At 38.8% G+C, this 23,960-nt stretch overlaps 1 protein-coding gene across 2 annotated transcripts in view; it reads left to right on the top strand.

The window, feature by feature from the left end:
• The window catches only part of TBC1D5 (TBC1 domain family member 5), a 564,348-nt gene that overhangs the window by 523,329 nt on the left and 17,059 nt on the right, over positions 1–23,960 (top strand). For both annotated transcript variants that reach the window (XM_014842157.3, XM_014842161.3), the window contains one exon: positions 17,935–18,034. In XM_014842157.3, coding sequence (XP_014697643.2) covers positions 17,935–18,034 — 100 coding nt within the window. The remainder of the gene's footprint in view (positions 1–17,934; positions 18,035–23,960) is intronic.

Raw genomic sequence — 23,960 nt, forward strand, 5'->3', positions numbered from 1 at the left:
TGAGTTACTGTGAAGTAGTGGAAGGAGAATGATCTGGAATCTGACGGATGTGGGTTATGGGTGTAGCACATCACAGGCACTGTGACTTGAGGTTGCTGCAGACATCAGAGGTGTGTCTGTATGCATTTTGTGAATTCCTACATGTTTCAGTGCAGCCACAGGCAGGGTTCTGCACTTCCCTAGTGTTTCTTGTGGATGCACTTGTGTGTAAGCAAACATGAACTTCACGTTATGTTCAAGTGTTCCCTGATCCACCAATCTCATTGGAACAAATTCACATTATCAGAACAGAAACTAACTCTATCTGGGTTTGACATGCAGCTTCTGAATTGGTCGATTGGGGGAATGAAGATATAGAAAGATTAGACTTTGTATTAATTTTTTCTCAGTTCAGTAACTAACAGTATCATGTTAGTTAGGAATTTCAGAATAAGTCCATTTTATTAACGGTCACATAGATCCCAAGTATTCATTACACGAGCTCGCTCACTGTGAAGGTCTACACAGTGTCTAACTCCCCATAACTCTGCAGCGGCTCCTTCTCCCCAGGATAAATCCTGCAATGTTAAGGCCCGGCCTGCGCCCCTTGCCCGTCTCACCCTGTCCAGCCTGATTGTCAGCCCTCCCTGCAGTTCCCCCCAGCCCTTCAGGAATGCACCACTGCTGTGGTTCTCTCAGACCAGCCACACTGTCTCACACCTCTGCAGTTCTGCCCCCTCGTCTCTTCTGACCAAAATGATTCACGTGGCCACAAAACTCATAGTTTCTTCCAGTCTCAACCCAAACACCTTGTGTCCCATGGAGCCTTCCCTGCCACCCTCCGGAAGCTTTAAGCACTTTCAGTAGGTAGTTGTGTCCCTACTTAAGCTGCAGATTTCAGAGCCCTTCCCCAAACCCCAAACCTATGGAAGCCACCTCTTGAGATGGGGGTTATGCCAGGTTATCTACAAACGCTTCCTTTGCTTTGACTGTTGGAGAACTATTTGTATTCAGCTGTAAGACTCTTGGCAGGCACTTGTGTCTGTCACAGTATCCTTTGTGTCTGGGACTCAGTAAATGTTTAGGAGTGAATGAATGCTGTCGAAAGTTTTGGGTGCTCTGCAAGAATCCTGATGTATTAGGCTTTACTCTGGCCTTTTCAAGGGCCTGAAAAATCACCTCATTTCCCAGTAGCATTCACCAACCACGTGTAAAAACTAATAGAAATTGTTGGTATATAATGAGAAATGAGGTTTTTATAAACTAGTTTAAGAGGTAAATTAACAAAAGTATGATAGACATGTGAATAAACCAGGTAGTTTAGAGAACTGTATTTCCTTCTCACCTTTTTTTTTCTTCCCCAAAGTCTGAGAATTGGTAGTATTTGTGGTAAAGCTGTTCTCACACTTGCCTTCCTTTACCAATTGTAATTTAAAGTATTTCTTCAAACCATGCTTGTTCTTCAGCTGGGATTTGCTGTAGGATACCCTTTTTTGTTTGTCTCTAATGGGACATTATGGGGGTCAGTTAGCCCAGATAATGCACATTTCATCCTCACACAGGTCGATTAGTTTTGCCATAAGAAAAACAACCTTGCCTAAGGCCCTTCTATCTGGGTCAGCCATTGTGCAGACACCTATTTTTGGTGCCAAGAACAGCAAGGGAAAGCACGCAGATGGTTCTACCCACCCAGCGACACTATGAGAAACTCAGCTGGTGGCCCCAGTGCTGGCCAGGTGGTTTCATCAGTTGATCTGAGCACGTGTAAGTGGAGAGGGGAAAACCCTTGTTAAATAAAGTAACATCTGTGCTAATTGGCATGGTATAGGAGAGCTATTCTGGTTTACAAAAGATTGGTCAAGTTGCCTAATTATAAAAATACAATATGGAGGTGATAGCCTAAAAATCCAAAAGATGGGACATTTCTCCAGAATGCCATTGAATTAGCCCACCAAACACAGCCCCTTCTAGGAAAAACCTTTTTTTCCCAGTTAAAATGTTCAAAAGACAGGTTTAACATTTAAAAGTTGCCTAACATTTTTATATCTTTTAAATTTTTAAAGGTTAAGTTCCTAAGACATATCTTATGCATGTAATTATTTAAAAGAGCAGTTACAGGAATTTTGGAAGTAAGGTTTGTAACTATGCAAATAAGGTTTTATTCTTCCTCTGGTTACACGCCTATGAAGTTGTCCTAGTTAAAGATTTTAATTTCCAGTATATTTATCTCAGGATTATAAGTTTATTCACTTTACTTTAGAATTTGTAGTACACGATCCTATTTCCCGGCACCATTCTTAACTTTGCTTTTCTATTTATTGTTTTTTGTAAACAACTTCCAGAAAGGCAAAGTTAGGTTAAAGTAGCTCACAATGTTGAAATGGCAATAGGCATAAAAGCATGTTTCTAAAGGCTCAAAGTAATATTATTTATTATGATTATTATAAAAACGGATGAATTTAAATACCATGGATTATGGATGTGTTCTACTATTTTCTTTTTATTGCATTCATGTTTGAAAAGCATCTTTTATTCTCTGATGCTTATACACTGCCTCTGTTTATCAAAAGTTACAGAAGATAGCATGCATAATTCAACAAAATTAATTTATATTTGGCTTTAAAATAAGTGCTTGTGTTTACAGTAGAATAAATTGATACCGAATAGTCTAAGATCTTGCTCTAAACAGAATAATGAAGCCACTCTCTACGGAACTGATTGAGGAGCGTTGGGAAGCTATCCTGGAAGCCTGGCACCCTGCTTCTGTCCTCCCTGCATCCCACTTCATGTTGAGAAGAGGTCCTTTGGAATATTACCAAACATGCATCTAACCGTGCAGCCATCTGTTGAAACTGTCGTAGAGCAAAGAGATAGTAAAGTGTTTCACAGCCTTCCCAGAGGGATTGGAAGCTGTATTTTGAAGTAAATAGGAGGGCATGAGATGGGTCCTCAAAATCCTTGCCATTCAAAATGCGGTCCATAGACCAGCTGCATAGTCATCCTCTGGGAGCTTGTTAGAAATGCAGACTCCCAGGCCCCAGCCCAGACCTACTAAATCAGACTCTGCATTTGACAACATTCCCCAGGTGATTTTTGTGCATATTTAAGATTGAAAAGAATTAGTCTAAGTACAATTAATTGAGTACCAAATCAGAAATGAGATCTTCTATAGATAAAGCTAGCTTCAAATATATCCTAGTGTGAACATGTTCTCCCTGTGGATGATGGCTAAGAGCTAATGGTTACAGAACCCTTTCCATATATGTCATCTGTTCTAAGCATTTTACATGTATTAGCTCCCTTAATGCTCAGAGGACTCTATGAGGTCCGTGCTATAATTGCTTCCCATTTTACAGCTGAGAGAACTGAGGCATACAGAGGCTGTGGTTAACTCCATCTACAAAAAAGAGTTACTAGTCATGACTGGACAATGGAAAATTTCTGCTTTATCAGGTAGAGCCAAAAGAATAAAATGGGATAAGGAACTAAGCTTTTTTTATTTTCCTCAATAAAAATTATAAGAGGCAGCTGAATAAGAGCAAATTTTTCTCTCTTAATTTTATGAGCCTTGCATTTTCTATTTTTAAAATATCATTTATAATTCATATCCCGTATGTCCCACCCACAGCAAGCACGTGATCTAATTATTTTAACCTTCCAACGCCTGACTTCAAAAAAGATATTTGAACACTTTCACATGTAAACCGATGAAGTGCTTGTGGACTTGATAGGTAATTGGTGAACTCTAGGGATGTGCTGAAGGTCAAGTTGCAGTGTGGTAGAGGAAATGTTTGCATAGAAAAATAAAAGCTTCTCCTTATCCTTCCCCCTGTGGCCCTGCGCCACAGCTCTTCCTGGGCTGTGCAGGGAAGGAGGTGGGATGGTCTCTGTTAGGACCAGCTGAGGCGGCATGATCAGCTTGAGAAAGCCTAGCTCCTGCCTCCCCTGGCCACTCTGATTTTAAGGCAGGCAATTTTTTTTTTTAAGATTTTATTTTCCCTTTTTCTCCCCAAAGTCCCCTGGTACATAGTTGTATATTTTTAGTTGTGGGTCCTTCTAGCTGTGGCTCGTGGGACACTGCCTCAGCATGGTTTGATGAGTGGTGCCCATGTCCGTGCCCAGGATCCAAAGTGGCGAAACACTGGGCCACCGAAGCGGAGCATGCGAAATTAACCACTCAGCCACGGGGCCGGCCCCAAAGCAGGCAATTTTTGACTTGATAAATTATTAGGAGACATTTTTCTCTTTTTTATTTTGGTAAAATATACATAACATAGATTTGCCATCTTAATCATTTTTAAGCATATGGTTCACTGGTATTAGATTCTTTCATAATATTGTGCATCCACCTCCATAGCTCTTTTCATTTTATAAAACTGAAACTCTATGCCCATTAAACAATAATGTTCCATTCCCCACAACCCTGCCCCTGGCAACCACCATTCTACTTTCTGTCTTTATGATTTTGACTAAGTACCTCATATAAATGGAATCATACAGTATTTGTGTTTTTCTGACTGTCTTATTTCAGTGAGCATGATGTCCTCAAGGTACATCTATGTTGTAGCATATGTCAGAATTTCCTTCCTTTTTAGGGCTGAATAATATTCTATTGAATGTATATACCACATTTTGCTTATCCATCCATCTGTCAATGGATACTTGGGTTGCTTCCACATTTTAACTATTGTGAATAATTCTGCTATGAATATGGGTGTACAAATATCTCTTTGAGACTCTGCTTTCAATTATTTTGGGTATATACCCAGAAGTGGAATTGATGGATCAGTAGTTCTATTTTTAATTTTTTGAGGAACATCCATGCTGTTTTCCATAGCAGCTATACCAGTTTAAATTCCCTCCAACAGTGGAACACTTATGGGTTCTAATTTCTCCACATCCTCACCAGCATTTGTTATCTTCTGGTTTTTGATATAGCCATCCTAATAGGTGTGAGATATGATTTACATTTGTGATTTACATTTCCCTAATGATTAGTGATGTTGAGCACCTTTTTATGTGCTTATTGGCCATTTGTATATCTTATTTGGAGGAATGTCTATTCAAGTCCTTTGCCAGTCTTAAATCAGGTTGTTTTTTTGTTATTGAGTTTTAGGAGTTCTCTATATTCTGGATATTAATTCCTTATCAGATATATGATTTGCAAATATTTTCTTCCGTTCTATGGGTTGCCTTTTTACTCTGTGAATTGTTTCTTTTGATGCAGAAAATTTTTGAATTTTTATGAAGTCCAGTTTGTCTATTTTTTATTTTGTTGTGTGTGCCTTTGTTGTCATATCTAAGAAGTCACTGCCAATCCAATGCTGAGAAGCTTTTGCCCCATGTTTTCTTCTAAAAGTTTTGTAGTTTTAGGTCTTACATTTAGGTCTTTGATCCATTTTGAGTTAATTTTTGCATATCATGTTAGATAAAGGTCCAGCTTTCTCTAGGGAATGGATATCCAGTTTTCTCAGCACTATTTATTGAAAATACTGTCCTTTTGCCATTGAATGGTCTTGGCACTCTTGTCAAAAATTATTTGACCATATATGCAAAGTTTATTTCTGGGTCTTCTATTCCATTGGTCTATATGTCTGTCTTTATGCCAGTAACCACATTGTTTTTATTACTACAGTTTTGTGGTAAGTTTTGAAATCAGGAAGTGTGAGTCCTCCAGCTTTGTTCCTCTTCAAGATTGTTTTAGCTATTCAGGGTTCCTTGAGATTCCATATGAACTTTAGAATGGGTTTTTCTATTTCTGCAATAAATGTCCTTGTGATTTTGATAGGGATTGCTTTAAATCCATAGATCATGTTGGATGGTGTTGACATCATAACAATATTAGGTCTTCCAATCCGTGAATGTGGGATGTGTTTCCTTTTGTTTATGTCTTCTTTAATTTATTTCAGCAGTGTTTATTAAATTTCATTGTACAAGTCTTTCGCCTCCTTGGTTAAGCTAATTCCTAAGTATTTTATTCTTTTTGATGCTTTTGCAAGTGCAATTTTTTTTTGTAATTTCCTATTCAGATTGTTCATTGTTAGTATGTAGAAATGCAACTGATTTTCATATGTTGATTTTGTATCCTGCTACTTTGCTGAATTCACTTAATTCTAACAGTTGGGTATTTTTGTGGAATGTTTAGTTTTCTATGAATAAGATCATATCATCTGCAAAGGGAGATAATTTTATTTCTTCTTTTTCAGTTTGAATGTTTTTTATTTCTCTTTCTTGCTTAATTGCTCTGGCTAGAACTTCCAGTAGTACTATGTTGAATAGAAGTTGTGAAAGCAGACACCCTTGCTTTGTTCCTGATCTTAGAGGAAAAGCTTTCAGTCTTTCACCATTGAGTATGATGTTCTCTGTGGGTTTTTTCATATATGGCTTTTATTCTAGTGAGGTAGCTTCCTTCTGTTGCTAGTTCATTGAGTGTTTTTATCATGAAAGGGTGTTGAATTTTGTTAAATGCTATTTCTGCATCAATGAGATGGTCATTTGGTTTTTTCCCCTCATTTTGTTAATGTGGTATATTACATTGATCAGTTTTTCTACATTGAACCATCCTTGCGTTCCAGGACTAAATCCCACTTGGTCATGGTGTTTGATCCTTTTAATATGCTGTTGAATTTGCTTTGCCAGTATTTTGTTGAGTTTTTTTACATCAGTGTTCATAAGAGATATTGATCTGTAGTTTGCTTGTAGTGTATTTGTCTTTGGTACCGGGGTAATACTGGCCTCATAGAATGAGTTGGGAAGTGTTCCCTCTTCTTCCATTTTTTGGAAAAGTTTGAGAAGAATTAATATTAGTTCTTCCTAAAAGTTTGCTAGAATTCACCAGTAAAGCTATCAAGTTCAGGGCTTTTCTTTTGTGGGAGTTTTTAAATTACTGATTCAATCTCTTTACTAGTTATAGGTCTACTCAGATTTTTTATTTCTTCATGGTTTAGTCATGGTAGGTTTTGATTTCTAGGAACTTGTTCATTTCATCTAGCTAATCCAGTTTTTGGCATATAATGTTCATCGTACTCTCTTATCCTTTTTATTTGCATAGAATCAGTAATGGTGTTCCCGCTTTCATTTCTGATTTTAGCAATTTGAGTCTTCTCTCTTTTTTTCTTAGTCCATTTAGCTAAAGGTTTGTCAGTTTAGTTGATCCTTTCAAAGAACCAACTTTTGATTGTGTTTATTTTCTCTTTTGTTTTTCTGTTGTCTATTTCATTTATCTCTGCTATAATCTTTGTTATTTCCTTCCTTCTGCTGGATTGATGTTTGGTTTGTTCTTTTTATAGGTCAAGTTGTATAGTTAGGATGTTGATTTGAGATCTTTCTTGTTTTTTAATGTAAGCATTTATAGTTATAAATTTCTCCCCTAACACTGCTTTCACTGCATCACCTAAGTTTTGATATGTTGTGTTTTTGTTTTCATTCATCTCTAAGTATTTTCTAGTTTCTGTTGTGATTTCTTCTTGGATCCGTTAGTTGTTTAAAAGTGTGTTGTTTAATTTCCACACATTTGTGAATTTTCCAGTTTTACTTTTGTTTATTATCAACTTCATCCCAATGTGATCAAAGAAGATGTTTTGTATAATATCTGTCTTTTAAAATCTATTGACTATTAATTTGTGGCCTAACATGGTCTATCCTGGAAGATGTCCTGTGTGCACTTGAGAAGAATGTATATGCTGTTGTTGTCAGATAGAGTGTTTATATATGTCTGTTAGATCTGGTTGGTTTGTTGTGTAGTTTAAATTCTCTATTCTCTTATTTACCTTCTGTCTGGTTTTTGTTCTATCTGTTGCTTGAGAGTGGGGCTATTGAAGTCTCCAGCTATTATTGTAGAAATGTCTATTTCTCCCTTCCATTCTGTCATTTTTTGCTTCATATGTTTTCCTGATCTGTTATTAGATGTGTAAATGTTTATAATTGTTATAACTTCTTGCTGTGTTGAACCTTTTATATACATACATAATGTCTTGTCTGAGTGTGAGTTTCTTTCTGTTGATCTTACTTTGAGTTCATTAAACTTCTTACATGTTTATATTCATGTCTTTCCTTCAAATTTGGAAAGTTAGCAGCCATTATTTCCTTAAATATTCTCTCTATCCCTTTCTCTCTCTTCTTTTTCTGAGACTCCCACAATGTACATGTTGATTCACTTGATGGTGTCCCACAGGCCCCTTAGGCTCTGTGTACTTTTCTTCAATCTTTTTTCTTTCTCTTCTCAATAATTTTCATTATCCTATCTTCAAGTTTGCTTATTCTTTCTTCTGCCTGCTCAAATCTGCCTTTGAATCCCTATAGTGAATTTTTCATTTCAGTTATTGTGCTTTTCAGCCCCAGAATTTCTTTTTGGTTTCTTTTTAGGTTTTCTGTTTCTTTAATGATATTTCTATTTTGTCCATACATCATTTTTTTCACTCTCTCCATTTCTTCCATTAGTTCTTTGAGCATTTTTAAGATGGTTGTTTTAAAGTCTTTGTCTAGTGGATCTGCCATCAGGTCTTTTTCAAGAACGATTTCTGTTGATTTATGTTTTTCCTTTGAATAGGCCATATTTTCCTTGGTTTTTTGTATGCCTTGTGGGTTTTTTTTGTTGACAACTGGACATTTGAATCTAATAATGTGGTAACTCTGGAAATCATATTCTCCTCCTTTCTCAGGGTTTACTGGTTTTTATTATTGTGGAGTTTTTTGTTTGTTTGTTTGTAGGCTGTCTCTGTACCAAGGACCAGCCTGAGGTGTAAACTTAAGGGCTCGTCAGGTCTTTTCTGAACCTGTACCTTTTCTGAAACTGTACTGTATATGCAGTTGCTTTTGAATGTGCTAGTCTGTAATGTCTGGCTCCCCAAAGGGGAAAAAGGGAAAAATGAAGTAGAGGATAAAGGGTGCACTAGAAGTCACTTCAGATAGAGGGGGAGGGGTTTGCAACAATGACCACCCTGCTCTTTGTCTGCAACACTGTGATCAGAAACAGCAACCAGCAGGACTGGCCCAGTGGCACAGCAGTTAAGTGCGCACATTCCACTTGGGCGGCCCAGAGTTTGCTGGTTCACATCCTGGGTGCGGACATGCACTACTTGGCAAGCCATGCTGTGGTAGGCATCCCACATATAAAATAAAGGAAGATGGGCACGGATGTTAGCTCAGGGCCAGTCTTCCTCAGCAAAAAGAGGAGGATTGGCCCCAGATGTTAGCTCAGGGCTAATCTTCCTCAAAAGAAAAAAACAAAACAGCAACGAGCAATCAGAGGACAGATCCCTGATATTTTGAGGACAGGGTCATTTTTGCCCACTCTGGCTCCCACAAGCTGCATGCAAGCTGCTCCAGGAACAAGTGCACAGAGGCCTGCCACAGGTCTTGGTGTAGAGGATAGGTAACTGCTATTGTGCTAAGAGGTGAAATTGACAGAAATTAACTGCAATTTACCCTCCAAGCCTTTTCCTGGATGTAGCCAGCTTTCAGTAGATTCCAGCCTTCCAAAATAGGTATATCAAACAGATTCTACCAGTGCAATTGTCATCTGTAGGTGGAGAGGCAGATTCCTGGTGCTTCTTCCTGTGCCATCTAACCCAGAGGCAGTATTTGGTAATGTAGTGGATTTTATTCAGCTTTCTGGAGGAAACTAAAGTATGAAGTCATACAAAATACTGTTCTATTTTGGTTTTGGTATTTTAGGTTTTGGTACCTTTGTTCTAAGTTACAATAGGAAAGAAGGAGCATCACCATTACAGCATGAAGTGGGATGGAGGGAAAGGTGTCAGTTATTCTTATGAAAACCCTATCCTGAGGACATCTCTGGTGTCCACAGGTGGTACGCATCTTAGTGGTGGTACATAGCACTTACTGCTTCAGCGGCTGAGAAACAAGGAAGCCTGCTCATGTACGTTCTGCTACTGGCTAGCTACCTAGCTATATTAAAGTTTATTTGTAAAAGAAAGGGCTTTGAAATAAATTATCTCTAAAGGCAGTTCCAGTACTGAAATGGTGTGATTTACCACCTTAAAATTTAACAGCTCAAGCTTTGAATTTCAGTCCAGAATTTCTAAAGGCCTTTTCCATTCATATTTAACATGTTTGTTTACCTCCTGTCTGAAAATGGGAAGTGGTTTATTTACTTGGGAATTTGGTAAGCACCTTTATTTTTTTTATTTTATTTTATTTTATTTTTTGAGGAAGATTGGCCCTGAGCTAACATCCGTGCCCATCTTCCTCTATTTTATACATGGGATGCCTGCCACAGCATGGCTTGATAAGCGACATGTAGATTCAAGCCCGGGACCCGAACCGGTGAACCCCAGGCCACCGAAGCACAACGTGTGAACTTAACCACTGCGCCATCAAGCTGGCCCCACCTTTATTTTTTTAAATATTTTTAAGAATCACATTCTTTCTAGGCAACCCATAAAGAACAACATCCATTGATGTTCCCACTTTTAAGTGCATAGAAAGAAGCCTTTTATCCTAAAAGTGCTACTCAGAGTTTGCACATTGGACAAAATATTATAGTTATCTGCTTTTTTACAAGTTATTTAAGTTATTCTTACTGTTTAGTGTTGTTTAGAGCACAGATTTGTTTAGACTATAATGTTTAGAGTTTGCTTTGGAATCAATTTTGGTCGCTTAAAAATATTAATTCCGGGGCCGGCCCCGTGGCCGAGTGGTTAAGTTCGCACACTCCGCTGCAGGCGGCCCAGTGTTTCGTTAGTTCGAATCCTGGGCGCGGACATGGCACTGCTCATCAGACCACGCTGAGGCAGCGTCCCACATGCCACAACTAGAAGGACCCACAACAAAGAATATACAACTATGTACCAGGGAGCTTTGGGGAGAAAAAGGAAAAAAATAAAATCTTAAAAAAAAAAATTAATACCTCTTTTTTCTTCTTGGTAATCACCTTTTACCTTTTTTAAAAATTTTCTATTATGTTACTGAATAATAATTTGATTTTCTTATGACAAAAATATCTTCCAATTTCATTGTAGAAAATCCAGAGAAAATAAGCAAAAAGAAGGGGAAAAAATGATCTATCATCCCACACTTTGGAGAATAACCAGTATAAACATCTTGGTGAATAACTTGCCTTTTTTATTTTTTTTTTTTTCAAAAACAGAATCGTTCTTTACCTATTACTTTGTAACTTGTTTTCCCAATTAGAATATGATATGTTATTGTTAAATGTTCTCCTATGAGAACATCTTAAAAAGTTGCATGGGGCTGGCATGGTGGCATAGCAGTTAAGGTCACGCCATGTGCTTCAGCGGCCCGGGATTCATCAGTTCAGATCCTGGGCACCAACGTAGCACCGCTTGTGAAGCCATGGTGTGGCGGCATCCCACGTAGGCAACTAAGAAGGACTTACAACTAGGATGTACAACTATGTGCTGGGGCTTTGGGGAGGAAAAAGTAAAAGAGGAGGATTGGCAACAGATGTGAGCTCAGAGCCAACCTTCCTCACCAAAAAAGCATACCTTTAAAAAAGAAGTTGCATAATATTCTGTTTATGAATACACCACAAATTACCGAAGTCACCTGCCATTAGACATTCAGGATTGGTGTGCAATGTGTGTGTGCATGCTGTCGTTGAATGTCTGTTGAATATCCTGGGAGTTATGTTTTGCATGTATCCGTAATACCTTGGAATAACTTTCTAGAATTATATTAATAATCTAGATGCAATAACAAAATGAACATTTTTTGAGTGTTTGCCATGTGCCAAGCACTGTGCGAAATGCTTCATCTGGAAAATCTCATGTAATTCAGTCCTCCAGCAGTCACCTCAGGTAGGAATTATTATTCTCCCCATTTCATAGACAGGAAACTGAGGCTCAGAGAGCTTTGCTTTCTGGTCAGGGTCACAGAGATAGTACATGCAGGCAGAGTAGACGCTGATTCTGGGTCTGGTGACCCTGTTCCAGCTTGCACTTCAGCACGGCCCTGCTGCTTTACATACTGCTTATTTTTATACTCCTAAAAAGTCGTCTTTGTGCTCCTCTTCCCTTTTTCTGGCGGTGCCTTCTTCTGCTGATACCATATGCTCTGGTTTGGATTTCATCCACACCATGTGTGTGTATTTTGCCCTTGTGTACACCACAGCTTCCTCGGAACATCCGTGGCCTTCCCACTTTTTCTCCTTGAGACTTTCCGTTTCCTTCACTTCCCACTTCTTGTTCACCCATCTGCTCGAGAACGACTGGGCGTCTTTCCTGTCTCCTGGTTGCTATATTTAGCCTGTTCCTGCTGCCTGTAGTCAGTATCAGTTCTCTTGTCTGCTTCTCTTCTTGTGATCTGAGAACACCACTTGGAAGCTTAGCAGAACTCCACCCTGGTGCCCTTCCTGCCCGACTTTTCTCCCAAACCAAGGACCCCGGGGTTTTAATTGGTCTGTGGACAAAGACACTGCTGCAGCCTGTATAATCATTGTGAGCACAGTGCATGTTAGGGCCGTGCCACAGCAGCCTGCACGTCAGACCCCAGCCCCCAAAACATAATTATCTGAAGTAAAAATGTAATAGGGGTGAATGGGAAAGACAGAGAAGGCTTTTTGTGAAACCTCAGCTCCTGCTCCGGCTCAACTCAGTGACTGGTTCTTTACCCATGTGCCACATTTTTCTGTCTCCGCTCCTTTGTTTACTGGGTCCCTTCCTCCTAAAACATCTTTATTCATCATTTCTTCTGAGTCAAGTCCCCCTTCATCTTTAAGATCCATCAAAAATGCTGCCCCTTCCAGAAAATCTGCTTTTATTTCCCCTCTGCAAATTGAAAGTCATCTGCCCTCCCCAGAATTGTGACGGCTCCTCTTTCGTATCTTTTGCAGCACTTACCTGACTCGTCTCTAGGCTTTATGTAGGGGTTTTGCCTCCTAAACTTGTGGAGGTTGGAATCCATGTCTCATTCATTATTGTATTTCCCACAAGGCCTAACACAATACGAATGAATATATTTGTTGAAGAAATTAATAAGTGAATAAATAATAAACTACGTAAGCTTGTTCTAGGGTCTGGCTCGGCGGCCTAGTGGTTAAGTTCGCACACTCCACTTTGGCAGACCGAGGTTCTCAGGTTTGGATCCTGGGTGTGGACCTAGTACCGCTCATCAAGCCATGCTGTGATCCTACATAAAAGCCAGGAAGCATCCCACATAAAATAGAGGAAGACTGGCACAGTTGTTAGCTCAGGGCCAATCTTCCTCACCAAAAAAATGAAGAAGAAGCAGCTTGTATTAAAACCAAGAAATACCAGTGAAGCATTTAACAAAATTGATATATAAAATCATGTATTGTAAAGCAGTTTAAACAACTAAGATGTATAATGTTTGACTAGAAGTGTAATGATACATCAACTGTTTTGCTGTGAATGGTGGTGGAAACACCACTTTTTAAAAAGCAAATTCAAAAAACCTTTTCTTCAGTCAAAACAAAAATTGTTTAGCAAATAACAAAACAACACAGCCAAATCATACGTGAATGTTTTTCAAGGAAAACAATTTAGTTAAGCAGTTTGGGATTAGAACTCGACATTGTAATTGTGAATCTCTCTTAAAGAAAACTGAGATATGAGGTTATTCATTGGAAGGGCAATAGTAATTAAGCATAAGAAAGAATGTGTGTACAGGGAAGAAATGAGAGTAGTGGGCCAAGTGACTTGGGTTCTCAAATAGCTGTCTACACCTTGGCATACACTCGCAGAGGATGTAGCTTACAGAGCGAGAGACTGTGTTTCCTGTAGGAGACAATGAGAGAATCTACCTCAGGTTTGTTGTGAGAATTAAATGAGTTAATGCATGCAAAGCTCAGTGTCTGCATATTATAATCGCTATTAAAGGGTTAGATGGTAGCTGTTTTTCTCTTGTGGTGGAGTGGCCCTCATCCTCTTCCCTACAGGGCTGCCAAGTACAGTTGGTATATGTTGCACACAGTGGTCTGCATGTGGCCCTACTTCATAATCCTCCATCACTTTCTTGCCTTGCACGTCAATTTGCCATCTAAAACTTAAGACAGTGACAGGTTTTTAAGCCCTAATTAATCTTTCTCGGCTAAGCTACATAAAGGTTTTAAAATCAGAAACCAGTGTTTTCCAACAGTGAATCATAAAACCCTATACTTAAAATCCATTTCACTCTTTTGACTTGATTATAAAAATTTTTTTAAAAGAAAGAATAATTGCCTTTATTGAGTACCTGCTCTATGCCAGATACTCTCCATGTGTTCTCACTTTGCTCTCTCACCAGTCCTGCCAGAGGGGGTTGGGAGGACCAAGAAATGAAGGAACTTGTCCAAGATTATGTGGCTGGTAACTGGCAGAAAGAGGGTTTGAACCTGGGTGTGTCTACTCCAGAATTCCATCCTGCCCTACCGTACGCCCTCCTGTAATGGAAGGCAGATCCTATATGCAGAAGCAGATAGAGTAAGCATTTATCTTCAGTATCTTATTTATACATAAAAATTACACTAACAGGTTGTTTTCATAAAACCTCAAGGCAATTAGCCAAGCATTTGTTTTTGATTACAGAGGACCAGTTTAAGGAAAACAAATGACTAAAGCTGTTGGTGTTTAAAGCATGTTAATTGGGAGGAGTGTGGAGCATGAGAAGCTAAGAGAGAAATGTAAAGTCAAAGTTCCCACACTTTTAGAAGCTTGATTCTTGGTTCTTTCTTTTGTCTGTAATTATGTAATGCAGTGAAGAAAAAATGACAAGCCGCCCTTTTGCCTCCCAGTGATCCATTTCTATATATAAAGTCAAAGTGATGTTGAAGGGTTTAGGAATGTTTTAAGATTAAGCAAACTCTAGAGAGATAACAGACTGGATTTTAAACTTCCAAATGGAAAAGGTTCTTGGGCCTCTCAACCTGTTTCAACCATAGTGCTCCTCTTATCTCATATAGTGAGCTTTCTTTTAGAAAAGTTTAAATGAATGAAAGTTGCCGTTTTCCATAGTGTAGATTTCATTCGTATTGAAATTTTATTTGGGATTCAGGTGAGCGAGATGCTCCTCAGGTCCACCAGAGTCTAAAGCTAAATTGCAAACTTGGAAAATTGTTTTTTTATATCCCCTCATGCTCACCAAGTGAGTACGTCGAGGCTGCCGTGCTCTCAGGGCTTCCCCATGCCCTTGTGCAAATTGTGCACTGCACACTTATGCAAATTATGCACTGCAGTCTCATTGCGTTTTTTATCACAGTAATGTTCCTGCTAGTAGAGTAATGTGTTTGGAAGAAGGGAGCCCTTTGAGCTACATACTTCTCTCCAGCTCTTCAATGCCTCACCACCAGCAGGCCAGGCCTCTCTCCTCTAAAGTGTCTCCTCTCAAACTCTTCTTCCCTCCCAGCTTTGAAAAAAAAAAAAACTGAATAAATAAATCCATTTAGGTCGGAGTGACTGCTAGAGATTAAAGCTCCCAAGGGCTTTTGCATTTTAAAAGAAGTGATTGCTTAATCCAAATTAAACTTATACATGGAGTAAATAGAGAAGATGTTTGTAAACCAGGAGGCAGTGCATTCCTAGTGTTCTTTGCCACTCTGGGCTGTCAGCACCCCGATTGGTAGCCACATGAAAGGAGACACTCAGACCACAGCAGGGCCCCCCTTCTTTTAAAAGACTGGGAAGCTCTAGCCTCAGTACAATTCTAGACTCCTCCAGTTGGGTTTGTGTCTGTTACACGTTGAAAAGGTGACTTGTTCAGTAGAAGGGACAGGAGGCAGGGACCAGGATTTCCAGAGCAGTTTTTCTTATTTCGTTATAAGACTTAAGTGTACTCTGCCTCATACTTTGGGAGTTTATATAACTTTCTTCTTCCAGCTACACATGTGTAAGCTCCTTGGGAGAAAAGTCTCTGACTTTTACCTTCTCCAGAGTGCTGAATTTAGGCCCAGATTGGGTAGAGTATTACTTTCAGTTACATGACTTGTTAATGGCAGGACCAGAAATAGAACTCAAATTTCCTCACGCCATATACCACTCTAGTGTTCTGTGCATTCTACCACTATTTCAGCTATCTATTGCTGCATAACAAGCCACTCTAAACTCCCACTCCTTAAAACAACAGCACTGCTATTTCTCAGAGGTTTACGGGTTAGGCATTTGGACAAGGCTCAGTTGGGCTGTTGTTCTGCTCCACATGGTGTTGACTGGGTCACTTGCTTAGCTGCCTTCAGCTGGCTTGGCCTGAAAGGTCCAGAAAGACTTCATTCACATGTTTAGAATGTCAGTGTTTCTCTTGTGGACTCTTTCTCTCCATATTTTCTCTCCTCTCTTTCAGGATCTAGCCTGAACTTCTATACAACATGTAGCTATCTCTTCCTCTAGTGAAAGCAGAAGTAAGCAGAAGTTGGCAGGCCTCTTAGACTAGCCCCAAACTGGCAGTTTGACTTCTGCTGCATTCTCTGGATCAAGGCAATTCATAAGGCCAGCCTAAATTCAGGGGGAGGGGAAATAGATACTACCTCTTGATGAGTAGAATAGCATGTACATTGAAGGAGGAAGGAGTTGATGGTGGCCATCTTTGAAGACTGACCACAACCATAGTTAACAGTAGTTGTAGCCTTCTTTCTGTAATTCCTACAGTGTCCTGATAGAGCAAGGAAACTCAAACCTGTGCAGAAACAAAGGAGAAAAAAGGAGAAGAAAAAGCCCTAAAACTCCCTATTCTTTTCCACCTTAAAGCCTCGCCAAAGAGTTAGGAAGATGGCACCACCTACCCATAGGCCCTTGTAATCATCTCTTGGCTGAGCTTCTTCTGGTGGCATTTGTCCTTATTTGAGTATCAGAGGAGAGGCTGCTGAACTTTGTGGGGTATGTAAAGAGCATGATTAGTGCTTGTGTAATCTTACAGAGAGCATTTCACAATAATTTTTTAAAGCTACTGCTATGTCTGTTTTCTGTGTCAAGCATTTAAATACATATTCTTAGGGGCTCATTCTCCAGGCAGCAGTTAAAAACAATACTTTCCAGTGCTGCATGTGTGTGTTGCTAAAATGGAATACACCTACAAGTAACCTTTTCAACTGTTAATTTTCATCTATAAGTCAAATTATACTCAGTTTCTAAGAAAAAGCATATCTCGGTAAGTTTCTCTTCCCTTCTTTAATATATGAAAGAACAAGCATCTGAGACTGGAAAATCAATTTTCTAGCCTATTTCAGCTCTGGCAACATCCATTTTTTGTGTTCTAGCTAACTTGGTTTAAAATATCCTACATAATGAGGATTATTCTCTTTCTCTGAGAAAAACTTCCATAATCTTCTAAATTTCCTTGGGAAATTTTTTGCGTGTATTATTTTTTCCTTAAAAAAGAAACCAGACTTTATTCCTTTGTTGCAGTTAGATTGTGTTTTACCATTTAGACAATTACTCAGCTCAGAGTATTTTTCCTAGAAACAATCAAATAAATAAAATGTTCTAGTGTCATATCAAGAGAGGAAATGTAAGAGCAGCTATTTATGGACTGTGGGGGCAAAACTTTTCCAAGTGCTTTGGGAAATCTCACATTTTAAGAGATTATCGTTGTCTAGAAAATGATGAGATTTGTCTTATATAAATGGAAATCCTTGGTTTCCCAAATGTATGTGAGAGAAAATGTAATGTTTTGGTAACAGCTGCCTAGAGAGTATGGTCCGCTGAAATCCAATTTACTCTCCCAATTTGTGTGGCTCAATAGTTTTTGAAGGTATTTTATGTACTTTTTTTAAACAAGGTTTTGTGGGTAAACATTTACACATGGCACAAAGCTAGCATTCAATTAGGAAAAGTCCAGATTTTTTTAAACCTCCAATTACCCTTTCTCTATTTTGTTCCTGGTAGCAATGGTGGATTTGCTCCTGTTTATTTGCTGTTTTCTTTTGTTTTGTCTAGGACTGAAGAGACATTGTGCCTTTTTAAAATAGTCCAGATCATTTAGAGAACTTTGGGGATCTCATTTGAATTATTTTTAATTTCCATATTTTTACCCCTTTCATTTTAGGAAGAAGAATTAGAAGCCCAAATTTCCTTCCTTCAGGGACAGTTGAATGACCTGGATGCCATGTGCAAATACTGTGCGAAGGTGATGGACACTCATCTTGGTGAGTGAACTACTTTAGCCCTGGGGACAATGACAGTTATAACAATAGCCACTAGGCCCTGTGTTGAGTGTTTCCATGAATAACTCATGTGATCCTCACAGCAGTGCTGTGGTAGAAGTATACTATAACTGTCCACATTGTGCAGATGAGGAAACTGAAGCTTGAAGAAATTAAGCAAATTTCCCAATATTATATCACTAGTAAGTGGAGTAGAAATTCAAGATCAAGGATTCTGGCTGTAGATTTCAACTCTTAACTGCTACACTGCCCTTTGTAAATATCTACCTACCTCAAACCAAAATGAAATCTTGAGGTTTCAAGATCAAATAGTTACCTCTACTGTTGTACCAACCTGTCTATAATCACTAATGTGATTATTATTTCGACAATGCTTTTGAAAGTATACGTTTTTTTTTAACTACCTGCGTGAAATGCGTGTCAGGACCACATGACCTTCTCTTACTTCTGACTGCTTATATTCTAAGAAATGTCCTTGTCTGAAGTTGAGTTTATGTGTGAGTCATACATATGTCACATTAGAAAGTCTTTAGACACTATTCTATACGTTTGTGAGAGTCCTCTATTTTTTATTAGAAATGGTCTCAGCTGGATCACATAGGTATTGCTTCAGTAAATTCATGCTGCTTGCAAAAGCTTTTATAATACATATTGTTACTGCTTTTCAGCCCATCTGTAGATGTCCTTTCTTTGTCCACTCTCCAGTGTCTCAGTGTCTGTAGTTTGGGAACGAATTAGGAAAATATGACATACTATAATGGAAATGGCTGATATGCTGCTCTATGAGTGTGGAGAAATTTCAAACAAAGTATTGTAAGAAATCAGGATGCAACCCACCTGTGCGGGGAAACCAAAGAGAATCTACAGAGGCCTCTTCCCACTAGCAGAGGCCCTAAGAGTGGCCCATCTCTGGGGCCATCACTGAAAGTGGACTCTCTGCCTCAGACCCCTTCTATCTCTAAGCCTATTAGGTCATGCGTCCATTGCATGTGACCAAAATCGCTGTCATTTGGGAGTAGCCAAAACCACCCTAGTGGCCAGGATGTTTATTACCATGTAATAAATGTTCTTTTATGGATTTGGAGATGCTGACCTAAGTGGCTGGCTGCCTACCAGTGTCTTATTAGGCACTGGGCTGGCTTGGCCCTGTTCTATCCTCAGCCTTATTTCTACTGTCTTGACCACTCCTTCAGAGAAAAGGGCTCAAGGGGAGGAAACAGCAGGAGAAACCCTGCTGTAGATGCTCAAAAGGGTAGTATCCATTATCACAGCAGGAAACATTACCCCTGTGACATCTGATTCCACCCCCTTCAAAACGCCACTTATTTATATGCTGTTTTATGATCATTTTTAAAAATTCTTACAGAACTAAGTTTACATGAATCTCATCTTAGAGCATCACACATTAAAATGCATCAAAAAGAGGTAATGAAGAGATAATTTATATATAAATAACTAATTTTAATAGATTATTTCAATGTAATTTTAATTTTAAACTAAGTTTGTGTGTACATGTGTGTATATGTGCACGCACATCTGTGTTCTTTTGCTTCTCTGTCTACGTGGGTGACTTTTGTATTACTTGATTTTGGTTTTGACGAAAGTTGGAGAACAAAGGAATGACTGAGAGAAAGATTTACTGGAACTCTAGAAAATCCTGTTAGGAAATTTCCAAGTTGTTTGGTCCACATAGCAGCTTTTAAAGCAGCTTTACTTAAGCAGCTTTACTTAACTTTACTTAAATTTTCAAACAGCTTTTCCTCTGATTTTGGTCTTTCAATCAGCACTAAAAGAGCGTTTTCTCTTTGCATGGGAGGGGGAAACACTTTAATTTAAGAAAAGCCCCTACCAGCTGTGAATTTTGAACTAACCACAAAACTAGATTTGTTTTTATGTGTACATTTCACTTTCAGCCAGAATCCTTTCACATAGCTGCCAACATCTTTCACCATATAAATAGCACGGCTGTCTGTTTAACATGGGATTGGGGGATGCTACAGAAAATTCCTGGCACAGGGCCCACAGATGCATTTTATTTCATCTGCGTATTAAACTGCATAATAAACCAATAAGCATTGCTGTTCCTGTGTTGTAGGCAATTTTGATTCTAAGCAAAGATTAGAGAAAAACACAAAGGCTAATTTAAGGCAAAGCTCTTGATTTAATTTTTGACTTATTATACTTCCTTTAAAAGTGATTTTAATACCCTAGTGTTTTTTTCCATATGATGTTTTCTATTTTTCCTGATTATTAAAGTAGTACAAAATTGGAACAAGCATGGGAGAAAATACTTGCAAATCATGTATCTGACAAGAGGTTAATATCCAAAATATATAAAGAACTCATACAACTCAACAGTAAAAAAAAATCCAGTTATAAAATGGGCAGAAGATCTGAGTAGATATTTTTCCAAAGAAGACATGCAGATGGCCAAGACATACACGAAAAGTTGCTTGACATCACTAATCATCAGGGAAATGCAAGTGAAAATCACGCGATATCACCTCACACCTGTTAGAATGGCTGTAATCAAAAAGATAAGAAATGAGGATGTGGAGAAAAGGGAACCCTTGTACAATGTTGGTGGGAATGTTAATTGGTACAACCATATGGAAAACAGTATTGGAGGTTCCTCAAAAAATTAAAAATAGAACTACTGTATATGGTCTAGCAATTCCACTTCTGGGTACTCATCTGAAGAAAACCAAAACACTAACTTGAAAAGATACATGCACCCCCATATCCACTGCAGTATTATTTACAATAGCCAAGACATGGAAACAGCCTAAATGTCCATCAATGGATGAATTGTTAAAGAAAACGTGGTGTGTGTGTGTGTATATATATGGATATTATTTACACAGTGGAATATTATTTAGCCATAAAAAAGAATGAAATCTTGCCATTTGCAACAACACAGATGGACCTCGAGGGCATTATGCTAAGTGAAATAAGTCAGAGAAAGACAAATACCATATGATCTCACTTATGTGTGAAATCTGAAAAGAAAAAAACCAAACTCATAGATCTAGAGAACAGATTAGAAATGGATGAAGGTGGTCAAAAGGTCCAAACTTCCAGTTATAAAATAAATAAGGCCTGGGCATGTAATGTACGGCATGGTAACAATAGTTAATAATACCATATTGCGTATTTGAAAGTTGCAAAGAGAGTAGATCTTAAAAGTTCTCATCGCGAGAAAAAAAATTTTTTGTAACTATGTAAGGTGACAGATGTTAACTAGAATTATTGTGGTGATCATTCCACCGTGTTTACAAATATTGAATCTTTATGTTGTACACCTGAAGCTAATATAATGCTATATGTCAGTTATACCTTAATTTTTAAAAAATAGAACTGAAATATCCACTAGTAAGTTATTGATTATAATATAATAATGCAATCTTTATAAAGTACTTTTTTATTTATTAACACAGGGAGATATTCATGATCTATTATTAAGTGAAAAAGCAAGTGGCAGAATAGTATACGTTTGATGTGAAAAAAACCATTAACAGTGGTTACCTGAATGAAAGAAGATTATAGAGGGACTTTCTAGGGACCCAATCTTCTGTGCTTGGAAAATGGAGGACCCTCACTGAGCATCTGTAGATGGCGGAAGAGCATGGAACTAGCACCTGGGGGCTGATCTTTACACTGCAGGCAGGAGTCAGCTGTAAGAGTGGCTGGAATGGTATCTGAGAAGGAGACAGCCTCATGGAGCATCAACCAGACAGAGGGTTGAAACCAGGCTCTGTCACTTCCTAGCTTAGCCTGCTTATGATTGTGTCTTCATATATAAAACAGAGATACAAGTGTCTATCTTGCCAGTTTGTGGCCAAGATAATATATTTTTAAAGCCCAGCACAGCATGTGACCCAAATGGGTATTCAACACAAATCCTCTCCTCTTTCCCCTTAACTCTTAACTGTTCCTTCTCAGGGAGAGACTCATCCAGCCAGTGACCAGAGAGCTGGGTAGTGACTTGTGTAGTGCCCCACAACCAGTTCGGGGAAGAGCTGGGACCAATACCACATTCCCAGTACCTAACTGAATATTCCTTTATCAAATAATGCAAGAAAATGCTGGAATTTTGGATATGCTGATCCTAAGATTAGGTGTGTGAGCTCTCTGAGCAAGAATAGCTTTATCAGGACTGCATGATGCTCTGCACTCCTTGGCACGAGCACCCTGAGCTCCGTGTTTCCCTGGGCCACAGGCTGCTGAGATGGCCATGAGAACTGCCTGAGAAACTTTTTCTGGGAGTTATTTCTCTGTATCTTCTCTAATGTTAATTATTTTCACTAAATTCCTTTCATTTCAAGAGAATTCCATGTCACCCTGTATTTGCATCAGACATTGCAGTAATATCTTAAAATGTCAAGTACGGTTCAAGCCTGTTTTTATAACTGATAGAACAAATATAGTGAAAATCTCCTCAGTTAAAAATTATATAAAAGCGTTTGTTCAAATGGTCCTTTAATTATAAAGGTAGTGAAGTTGACAGGTTAGCAGTATTACTTTATGGTTCTGGAACCCAAAACTGAAAGAGTTTGTTTTATCAAAACTCTACCAAAATTCTAATTTTATTGCCTCCAAATAATTGAATTATTTGAATTCAAAGAATTAGAGACAGAGATGGGAAATATGTGTTTTATTAAATCTAAACTTTTCCTGTCAACTTCAGAAGACTTTTTTCACGTGTTCATTTTTCTGTTGCTATAGTTACTCCCCTTCCTGTCTTCCTGACAGTTGAGTTGAAAGCCATTGACGGTATTAACCTCTGTGGCTGAGCTCAGGCTATTTTTGGATTTGCCATACTTCACATGTAATTGCACGTGAGTGAGCAGCTGGGCTGAGCTGCCAGCTGTTTACGGGGAGTATGAACTGCTCACTGTGCTGGCCTCTAATGTCCACACCTGACTGCTCCCACTGGCAGTATTTCCATTCATCTGTTTGGTATTTAGACACTAGTTTCCAGCAGCTGGCCCTTTCATCGGTGGTTCATGCAAACAATGGGAGAGGTAAATGCAGTGAATTCAAGGGAAATTAGGTTTCCCGTGCTCTTATTGAGAGTACTGTAGCTCATAAGATCTTAAAATGTTAAAGACGTGGAAGCGCTGAAAGCCATCTCAGCTGTTCTTCATTTCACAGATGAGGACACCAAGGCCCAGGAAGGATGAGTGACACACAGCTGGCTAGTGCCAGGAATCCAGACCCAAATCCAGGCCTTGGCTTCTCTTTCACTAATTCTTCTAGTGAGGCCACACTTGAATCAGCACTTGGATTTCAGGTCTTCCGCTATTTTATTGCACACATCCTTACTTTGCACTTGTGATAATATTTATGCAAGAATTAGCTGTAAGAGGAGGCCAGTTTTGAAAATCAGTTTATTTGCCTCTGCAAGAACTTTATAAACCTGATTTTCTGATGTTTATGAAAACAGCTTTCAATGGATGTCTTTGGAAGTGTTCAATAAGGCAGTTAACTAATGACATTTGAAAAACAGAAGAAAAATGTGATTACTGGACAGCTTTCTCTCTGTCGACCACACTGTGATAAAAGCTTTTTGTGATTATTTTAAGACTTTTAAGTACTGCATTTAATTGTGGGTAGCATAGTCCTCTTTAGAAGGAAAAGATATACTTCACCTGAAGATCTTGTAAAAAATGCAGATTCTGATTCAGTGGGTCTGATGTAGGGCCTGAACTTCTGCATCCTAACAGCCCCCAGGTGACCTGATGTTACTGGCTGCTGGCTCCTTCGAGCAGCAGGTAACAAGAGAACTTAAAAATTATTTGGGCAAGGGGCTGGCCCCGTGGCCGAGTGGTTAAGTTCGCACGCTCCACTGCAGGCAGCCCAGTGTTTCGTTGGTTCGAATCCTGGGCGCGGACATGGCACTGCTCAT

The sequence above is a fragment of the Equus asinus genome, chromosome 21, assembly GCF_041296235.1.
Source record: "Equus asinus isolate D_3611 breed Donkey chromosome 21, EquAss-T2T_v2, whole genome shotgun sequence".
Taxonomy (NCBI): Eukaryota; Metazoa; Chordata; class Mammalia; order Perissodactyla; family Equidae; genus Equus; species Equus asinus.